Genomic DNA, 10481 nt, shown 5'->3' with positions numbered 1-10481 from the left:
AAAAAAAAAAAAAAAAAAAAAAAGAGGACATACTGTATGCTTCCATTTATATAAAATTCTAGAAAATACAAATTATTCTATAGTGACAGAAAGTCAATTAGGATTTCCCAGACGGGGGGATGGGAAGTACAGGAGGGAGGGATTATATGAAGGAGGAGCCTCAGGAAACTTGGGGCTGATGGCTATGTCCTTTATCTTGATTGCCCGATGGTTTCATGGGTATATTAACATGTCAAAACTTATCCAATTATACACTTTAAACCTCTGTAATTTACCATATGTCAATTGTACCTCAATAAAGCTGTTTTAAAAAAGTACATCATAAACCAATTTAACCACTTCTACATATACATTTCAGTGACAGCAGATGACATTCTTTGAGTTGTGCAACCATCCTCATCTTCCTTTTCTGAGTCATTCCTCCCCCCTTAACATAAACTCACTGCACCCTAAGGTTCCTATCTAATCTTTTGAGTTGCTGTTGTTATGCTGATCCCATACAGATGGTTCTTAAAAGAGTACAACGCTCAAGGCAGACTTTTTTTTACTAGTTAAGCTAAACTATGTTGGTTTAAAGAAGACTTTAGAGAATATTTTTAGTTTAAGTTTTAAAAATTATCTCAGGGCAATAGTTTCAGGGGTTCATCTAGCCCCCATGGTCCCAGAAAGTCTGGAGTCAATGAGAATTTAAAATTCTGTTCTGCATTTTCCCCCGTTTGGTTTGTTGTATATATTTGCAAAAACAACAACAAAGTCAATTAAAAACAAAAAAATAAATTAAAAAAAAATAATAATAAAGCACTAAGGAAACAGCTGAACAGAGTGGATAAAGCCTGGTCCTAGAGCCAGAGCACTAGATATGAATTCTGGTTCCATTCCTTAGAAGGTATGTGACCCCAAGTACCTAACTTGTCCTCTCCACATCTCAGTTTCCTTTGCTTGTACTGTTTATGCATGGGCAGCACTTGGACAGTACCTGGTACATATGAGTACCACATATATAAGCAAGTGAAAGTGTTGAGCACTTGCCAGGCACTTAACACACATGAGTTCTTTTCTCCTTTTTCTCCCATAGGGCTCCCTCAGTTCTGTGCATGCATCTAGCTCAACCCTGTAGCAACTCATGATTAATCTGGAGAAACCAAGTCCTCCCTTTTCTCTGTTGATCCAATGACAAGTAAACCTTCTCTTGGTCACTGGAGTCACTACATGTCGACTCCCTCTGGACCCCCATACCGAGCCTGCCCACCCCCACCCCCATGCTTCACACCTCCAGGACAGTAGAGAGAGTCAGTGGAGGGAAAAAAACTCATTAGAGAGCTCTGTCTATTATTTTTTAAGGGATAGCAATTGCAGCAATCAGTAACAGAGGAATGGTTTTATAAATTATGGTATGTCCCAAGTATGCTACTATAAATTATTTATAAGTTCTCTTAGCAACATGGAAAAATACTTATGATACAATGCAAGTGAGAAAAAATCAGGAAAAAAACAAAATTTTTCAATTATAAAAAAAGAAGGATCCATGGAAAAGATGTACTCCAAAATGCTAATGGTAATTGTGTGTGATCTCTCTTTTCTGTATGTTCTATAAAGTTACCATTCATATTACTTTTCTTATGAAAAAATATACAATGCTTCACAAGTGTTTAGAAGTTATTTCAAAATCTCCAAAACAGATTTCCCCTAAGTACCAGCATTCACAATATATAAGATCATTTCTTACTCAATTTTACTATTCCTCTGCTTTGTTGAGTAACTGATACAATTTTGGTTTCTATTGTTTTATTTTAATTGAATGATATTTTAGTAAATTATAAATTGTAAAAAATTCCCTTAACTACTATTTAAAATAGTGTTTCTATGGGTAAAAGCAGCAGTTCTGGTGGCGCAGCAGTTAAGCGTTCGGCTAACCAAAAGGTCGGAGGTTCAAACTGACTGGCTGCTCCTCAGGAGAAAGATGCGGCAGTCTGCTCTCATAGATTACAGCCTTAGAAGCCCCATGGGGCAGTTCCACCCTGTCCTATAGGGTCACTGTGAGTCAGAATCGGCTCGACAGCAGTGGGCTTTTCTAGGTAAGAGAATGTACACAATGTTTCAAATAAAAACTATCAGATTACAATTCACTTGTGATCAGGGCAGTCGGTGTAACAGCCCTCTCAGGTAAATGGAAGCCGAAGCATTATGTTGCGTTAAAAAAGCCAATCTCATGTGGTCATGTAACTTTCTTGAGGTGACCAAATTACTGAGATGGGGAACAGATTAGTGGCTACTAGGGGTCAGGGACAATGGGGTGAGGGGTGGCTGTGACTATAAAGGGGCAGCAGAAGGAAGTTCTCTGTGGTGATGGAACAGCTCTGCATCTTCACTGCTGTGGTGCTTACATGAAGCTACGTGCAGAGTAAACGGGCGCAGAACCACACTCAAAGTGAACCAACGCCAAACTCCTGGTTTTGATACTGTACTATAATTATGTAAGAAGTAACCAATGGGGGAACTGAGCAAAGGGAATGCAGAACCTCCTGGCAACTTAACTGTGAATCTATAATTACTTCAAAATAGATTTTTTTTTTTTTAAAACAAGGAAAGCCAAGGGAAAATTTCCAGGGCTAAATGTGGGTAGCACAGTTTGTAAACAGATCACAAAGACAATGCAGTTTCTTCAGAATGATCTTCTAGTCAATGGATAAGCACTTAATGGTAGTTGCATGCGTAAGAGTCAGCTTTACTATGAATGGTCAGCCTTGTGAATGTCTATAATACCATAGTGAAAGGTAGCCTAGATCCAGCATTGCCAGTTACAACGCTCCTTACCCAGATCACTATCGTCATCCACCAGGATGATCTCATGAAGCAGGTGTGCTGGGGTCCGATCCACGACACTATGCACTGTCCGGAGCAGGGCGGAAAACGCTTCATTGTAGAAACAGATGACAACACTAGCCACTGGGAGATCAGCTGGGTACGACTTCTCTTTACAGCTGCACAGATAAACAGGAGAAAATGCTGATATTTTAAAAGGTGCAAATGTTTCACGTTCAGCCTCTTTCTTACATTATCATAAAGATTTTTTTAAAGCTTTTAAGAAAACAATGTGGTTTCTTATTCAGTAATTTTACAATTTGCTAACAATTTCCTCCTTATATACCTGCCATCCTGCTTATTTTTAAACTTGGTTTTTCTTTTTTGTGGAGAGGTTACATAAAAATGTTATTTTTACTGAAATGACTACAAGTTTTTAATGCAGCACTTGTAAGCCGATGTCCCCAGTGATGTGTCAAAAGGAAATACCAGAAATATAAGTTTGTATTTGAAAATTTTATTTTTTGCCCAATACTAGAAAAAGATTTAAGTAAACTATGACATAACAAGGTAAGGGAAGAACTGCCATGTATGCAACTCTTTGATAAAAAGGCTTAGGTGGCTTTAAACAACAACAAAACCATGAACTTAAAAGATAAAATCCTCCAATATCTGTGCCCTACCTTCCTCCTGGCCTCTGGCCATTCTCCCACCAGAGCCAAAGTGAACTACATTTCAGTCCCTTAAACAGACCACATGCTTCTACGCCTCAATGCTTTTCATACACTGTTCTCTGTACATGGAAAAACCTTCCTTGAATCATGGCTCTTCTGTGACACCTTCCCTGACCACTCTGTTTTTTGTGCTACCATCTGACCAATTCCTATTACACTGTTATTCCGGTGATACCACAATTACCTGCTGACTTATGTACCTCCCTGCTAGACTTAGCCTTGTGAGCCCAGGGACTGTGTCTTACTGTTTCCTTGCAGTGCCTAAGGCAGTGTTTAGCAAACACAAGGTGCTCAACAAATGTCTGTCTGTGGAATGACTCACTCACCATACTAAAAGCCTTAGAAGGGAATAAAGAAATACTGGGGGTTGGGGTGGAAGAATATACATATATATATATATATATATACAATGAAAATAGGATGGTGAGATTATGGGAATATTCTTTACTGACTTTCATAACTTTTTGCTATGAATCCAATAAAAAAATAATTAAAACAAACTTAGGTCAGAAGATTATATAATTAGATGTAATGAGCACCTCCCTCCTCTTTCCCACATGATTTGAAATTTTAAAATAGACACAGCAAGCTCTACAACTTTGTCAGCACAATCTCAGACCACGTGGCTTCCAGTATAATGAGACGGAAATCGGTCTTAGGGTTTCTAGTATGCTGAAGAATGAAGCCTCACTGCAAACATTGACACCACCCTCAGGACTCGGAGTGACAGGCACTAAAGGCAGAGTGCTGTTAGGAAGTATTAACAGAAGCTAGTAAGGAACATACGCTGCGTTCCTGGTATCTGGCACATCTCTACGGTAGCCCAGGCGGTTACTAATAAGCATATTAAAGGCATGTTTCTGATAGCCCAAGTCTCTCAGCTCCTGATCACGTTCATTAAAAATCATACCTGTAAAGGAAAGACGTTACTGTCAGTACATTAAATCTGGAAAAGATTACAATTACTGTTACGATACTATGATCTTAAGAAAATCCCGACTTTATCCTGTTATAACTAGATAACAGCCATGGTTCTCAAATCCAGGTAGTCTCCAGTTTCAAGAAAGTAAACTGAGGTTAGGGTCAAATTCTTATCAGCCTAGCTCAAACCACAAGTACACTAACCATAAATGAAATGTGCTTACTAGCCATAATCTTAAGAACATTTACTATATTCAAGAAAAAAATTTACCTGTGGGTAAGAAAGAAATAAATTTAATGATGATTTTTCTATAAAAGCAATAGACTACAGAATCAATTACAGGCAAGTTTTAGTAAGGGTCCTCCCCTAACAGAGACTACTCATAACCTTTCTATAACAAAGGCTTCCAAACCTCCCTGGTTCGAGACTTTAATCACCTCATAGTCAAGAAGTTCCCCCATAGATCTGATCAAAACCACTCTAACTGAACATCCTGGCTCTAATATTCTGTCAGAAATCTTACCCTTACACAGGGTCAGTCTTCTGCTGCTGCTCTTTCCCACATCAGACCTTTAGCCTTTCCTCACAGAGTCACTCCTGTAACAGCATGTCCCAAAGTCTGTTCATGGAAAACTAATTCCACTGGCTAGTAATAGACGTTCAGAGGAAAAAAATGGATTTCATGGTCAAATACATTAGGGAACTACTGGATTTGAAAAAGTCAAATAAGTTTTTTAATGGCAGGAAAACTCTGATCCTTTGGTATGTTAAATGCTTTGTGGAAATCCAGGTGTGAGGGTCTAGATATAGATAGAATGCAGTGTTTCCCCAATTTATCTGACCACAGAACACGTGACTAGCACTCCCAGATCCACTTTGGGAAACACTGCCTCTTAATATGCCTTCTCTCTACAAGTTTTTAAGCTGGAGCACATCCTTTTTTAAATACTAAAAAAGCTCTGTGCAGCAGTTTATACAGGATGAAAACCCTGTGGGAGCAAAGACTTTAGTTATGATCAAAACATCCAAGAAAAAAACAAAAATTGCTTGATATTCAGTACCTAGAATAGTGTCTTGCTCAAAGAAGATTCTCAGTAAATATCCATTGATTCAACAAACATCAAAGGACTACCTGATACTGAATTACTATCTAACATAGACCTCTTAGGAGCCCGGGTGGTGCAGTGGTTAAAGCACTTGGCTGCTAACCAAAAGGTCGGCAGGTCAAAGCCATCAGCTGCTCTGCAGGAGAAAGCTGTGGCAGTCTGCTTCCAAAACGATTTACAGCCTTGGAAACCCCATGGGGCAGTGCTACTTTACTCTGCTATGAGTCGGAAAAGACTCAACGGCGGTGAGTTTGGTTTTTTTGGATATAGACCTCTTGATGAAAAATTATTCCATATTAAAACATCCCTTTAGAAATGGAATGTGTGGCCAATTGCTTCCATGAACAACTACCTCCTCTGCCATGAGAACTGAACCGGATGATGCCTAGCTACCATTATTGAACGTTTGGATTCTAGAAAAGAATCTTGATCAAAAAGGGGAAAATGCACAACAGAATCTCAAGTTCTCGTGGAATTCAGATTTTCTGGAGCCACTGAGGCTGGATGAATCCATGAAACTACTGCCCTGAGATAATCTTTAAACCTTAAACCAAAAATATTCTCTGAAGTCCTCTTTAAGCCAAACAATAGTTTAGCTTAACTAGTAAAGAATGTCTGCCTTGAGCATTGTGCTCTTTTAAGATCTTTCTATATGGGATTAAACTGTCAACAGCAATTCAAAAGATTAGATACAAACTTAGGGGGCAGTGAGTTTATGTTAATAGGGGAGGAACAATTTGGAAAAGGAGGGTGAGAATGGTTGCACTACTTAAAGAACTGCACATGTAGAAATTGTTGAATTGGTGTATGTCCTGCTGTGTATATTCTCAATAACAAAAAATAAAATAAATTTTTAAAAAAAGCATCCCTTTAGGAAACAACACAGGTGTCCATCAAAAGGTCAATGGATAAAGAAAATATAGTCTATTCACACAATGGAATATTACTCAGCCGCAAAGAGAAATAAAGTCCTGATATATGGTACAACGTGGATGAACCCTGAAAACATTATGTTGAGTGAAATTAGACACAGAAGAATAGGAATTTCATATGATCCCAGTTATATGAAATATCCAGAAGAGGCAAATGCACAGTGGTTGCCACTGATAAGTTGTGAGTTACTGCTTAATGGGTACTGGGTTTCTGTTAAGAGGGATGAAAAAATAAGGAAATGGATAGCGGTTACGGTTGCACAACATGATGAATGTAATTTAATGTCACTGAATTGTACATATAAAAAGAGCTGAAATATCAAATGTTTTTACATATATTATCATTAAAAACACAAAAAACAAAAACAACAAAATCACTCAACTTACCTTTCTCCCTCTCCTGCTCAAATAAAATTACCATCAAACCTCAATTGCTTAACATGCCAGAACAGCTATTTCAATTAATTTTTTAATTCACTGCAGATTAAATCAGAAAATCTATTTTCCAAAATATACTTTTTCACTGGTTCTTCTCCTTGATTCTTTAATGATAACGTCCTATCCAGAAATCAGCATATTTTTAAGTAAATTCCTTCTAAATTAAGTTTCCTTTGTATGAGGAATTTAGCTTTTTGCACATACATAAAAATTTACCATTAGTGACATTTAGAACACCCACAGTGTTGTACAACTGTCACCACGACCTAGTTCCAGAATATTTTCATCAGCCCAAAAGGAAACCACATACCCGTAAGCAGTCACTTGTGACTACTCCCTCCCCAAGTCTTGGCAACCACTAGTCTGCTTTCTTTCTTAATGAATGCCTATTTTGGACATTTCATATAAATGGAATCATACAACATGTAACCTTTTGTGTCTGGCTTCTTTCACTTAGCATAATGTTTTCAAGATTCATCCATACTGAATGACGAATCTTGACAACATTATGCAATCAGCATGAATCAAACTTCATTTTTTTTTACTGCTGAATAATATTCCATTGTATGTACATATCACATTATGTTTACCCATCATCTGCTGAGGGTCACTTGGGTTGTTTAGCTGTTGTGATTAGCGCTGCTATGAATATTCACATACAAGTTTTATATGAACATCTGTTTTCAATTTTTTGGGGTATATACCCAGGAGTAGAACTGCTAGGTTACATGGTAATTCTGTGTTTAACTAATTGAGGAACCACCAAATTCTTCCACAGCAGCTACATCATTTTACAGTCCCACCAGGGTTCCAATTTCTCAACATCTTCACCAACACTGTTATCTTTTTTTTTTTTTTTAACTGTTGTCATATTCATTGTAGTGGGTGTGGAGTGATAACTTGTGGTTTTGATTTGACTAATGATGTTCAGCATCTTTTCACATGCTTGTTGGCCATCTGTATGTCTTCTTTGGAGAATGTTTATTCAATTCTTTTGTCAATTTTAAATTTGGTTGTTTGTTGTTGAGTTTTAAGAGGTTATATATTCTGGATACTAGACTTATCAGATATATTATTTGGAAATACACTTTCCCATTCTGTCAGTTGTCTTTTCACTTTTTTTTAATTTAATTTTTTATTGTAGTTTAAGTGAAAGTTTACAATTCATGTTGGTCTCTCATACAAAAATTTTTACATACATTGTTATGTGACCCTAATTGTTCTCCCTATACTGTTACTGCACACTACCCCTTTCCACCCGATTTCTCATGTCCATTCAACCAGCTCCTGACCCTCTCTGCCTTCTCATCCCACCTCTGGACAGAAGTTGCCCATTTAGTCTCATGTATCTACTTGAGCTAAGAAGCACACTCTTCACAAGTATCATTTTATGTCCCACAGTCCAGTCTAATCTTTGTCTGAAGAGTTGGTTTCAGGAATGGTTTTAGTTCTGGGTTGACAGAGAGTCCAGGGGCCATGACGTCTGGGGCTTCTCCAGTCTCGGTCAGACCATTAAGTCTGGTCTTTTTACTAGAATTTGAGTTCTGCACTCCATCTTTCTCCTGCTCCATCAGGGACTCTCTGTTGTGTTCCCTGTCAGGGCGGTCACTGGTGGTAGCCAGGCACACTCTAGTTCTTCTGGCCACAGGATGATGCAGTCTCTGGTTTATGTGGCCCCTTCTGTCTCTTGGGCTAATGCTCTCCTTGTGTCTTTGGTGTTCTTCATTCTCCTTTACTCCACGTGGGTTGAAACCAATTGATGCATCCTTAGATGGCTGCTCGCTAGCTTTTAAGACCTCTGCCGCCACTCACCAAACTAGGATGCAAAACATTTTCTTAATAAACTTTGTTATGCCAATTGACCTAGATGTCCCCTGAAAGCATGGTCCCCAGACCCCTGCCCCTGCTACTCTGTCCCTCGAAGTGTTTGATTGTATTCAGGAAACTTCTTAGCTTTGGTTTAGTCCAGTTGTGTCTTTTCACTTTCTTGACAGTATTCTTTGATGTCTGAAAGGTTTTAATTTTGGTGAAATCCAATTTATTTTTTCTTTTGTTGCTTATGCTTTTCATGTCATATCTAAGAAACTACTGTTAAATCCAAGGTCCTGAAGATTATCCCTGTGTTTTCTTCTAGGAGTATTATTACAGTTTTAGCTCTTACATTTAGGTGTTTGATCCAGTTTGGGTTAATTTTTGTATACGGCTGCTGGTGTTGCTTTTTTCCACTTCTTTTGATTTCTTCCTTGCCTTGGGTCCAACGTCATTTTTTTGCATATGGAGACCTGGTTTCAACATTTGTTGAAAAGACTATTCGTTCCCCATTAAACGGTCTTGGCACCCTTATCAAAAATCAGTTACCCACAGATATTTGGGTTTATTTCTGGACTCTCAACTCTATTTCATTGATCTTTATGACTATCCTTACATAGTATCACACTGCTGTGAAAAGTTTTGAAACTGGGAAGTGTAAGCCCTCCAACTTTGTTCTTTTTAAAGACTGTTTTAGCTATTCAGGGTCCCTTATAATTCCATATGAAGTTTAGTTTTTTCATCTTTGCAAAAAAGGCCATTGATTTTGATAGACTGCACTGAATCTGTAGATCACTTTGGGTAGTACTAACATCTTTATATTAAGTCTTCCAATCCATGAACCAAGGATGTCTTTCCATTTACTTAAGTCTTCTTTCTTTCAGTAATGTTTTATAGTTTTCAGTGTACAAGTCTTGCACCTTCTTGGTTAAACTTATTCCTAAGTATTTTATTCTTTTGATGCTACTGTAAATGGAACTGTGTTCTTAATTTCATTTTCAGATTGTTCATTTCTAGTGACAGAACTAAAAACTGAGAGGAGTTCCAGCAAAATGGTGCTCTAGGCAGAAGCACCACGCCGTCCCTCCACAGCAAAGATCCGAAAAACTAAGCCGAACAGAGAATACAACAATCCTGAAACCCTAAAACATCAAATGAAGAGATAAAGAACTCAGCCAAACACCAAATGGAGTGAGAAAACTGACAGAAAATGGAGAGAGAGGAGAGATTCATTCAGAGGTCCCCTACCAGCTAACGCAGCGTGGATCCACCATCTTGGACTCCTATCAGAGACCAGCAAACAGGGGTACAAGAAAGCAGCCTCACGGAGCATCCAGCAGGAGACAAAACAACCAGTAATTTGTGGTGTGCACCTTCCCACCCCCCACCCCTCTTTGCCCCGGCTCAGCCTCCTCTGCTTCCCGCCATGGTCTCTTGACCAGGAAGCGCCGGCTGCTTGGATTCCACACATACAAGCGGGTGGCTCTCTGGGTGCCATTTGTTGGCAGTTGGTGTTGCTTTTTTCCACTTCTTTTGATTTCTTCCTTGCCTCTGGCCATCTCCCCCTCCTTTCGCTCAAGTGCCTTGCTCCGTGCACCATCTTTGCTTCTTCTTGAGGGGCTGCAGAGCACCGGCAATTTGTGATATACGCTTTCCCATTCTCTACACTTCTTCACCCATACTCGGCCTCCTCCGCTTCCCGCGGACACAGTCTCTTGTCTAGAAACACCAGCCCGCA

At 38.8% G+C, this 10481-nt stretch overlaps 1 protein-coding gene across 4 annotated transcripts in view; it reads right to left on the bottom strand.

Annotated features, from left to right (window-relative positions):
- Positions 1-10481, bottom strand: part of GALNT11 (polypeptide N-acetylgalactosaminyltransferase 11) — an 83863-nt gene that overhangs the window by 25918 nt on the left and 47464 nt on the right. For all 4 annotated transcript variants that reach the window (XM_023727954.1, XM_023727955.1, XM_004372752.2 and 1 more), the window contains 2 exons: positions 4323-4446; positions 2815-2981 (listed from right to left, as the gene is read on the bottom strand). In XM_023727954.1, the coding sequence (XP_023583722.1) occupies positions 2815-2981; positions 4323-4446 (291 nt within the window). The remainder of the gene's footprint in view (positions 1-2814; positions 2982-4322; positions 4447-10481) is intronic.

Source organism: Trichechus manatus, unplaced genomic scaffold, assembly GCF_000243295.1.
Source record: "Trichechus manatus latirostris isolate Lorelei unplaced genomic scaffold, TriManLat1.0 scaffold00020, whole genome shotgun sequence".
In the NCBI taxonomy this organism is placed as follows: domain Eukaryota; kingdom Metazoa; phylum Chordata; class Mammalia; order Sirenia; family Trichechidae; genus Trichechus; species Trichechus manatus.
Note: the sequence above shows the minus strand (reverse complement) of the source record. Positions and strands in the feature narration are given on the sequence as shown.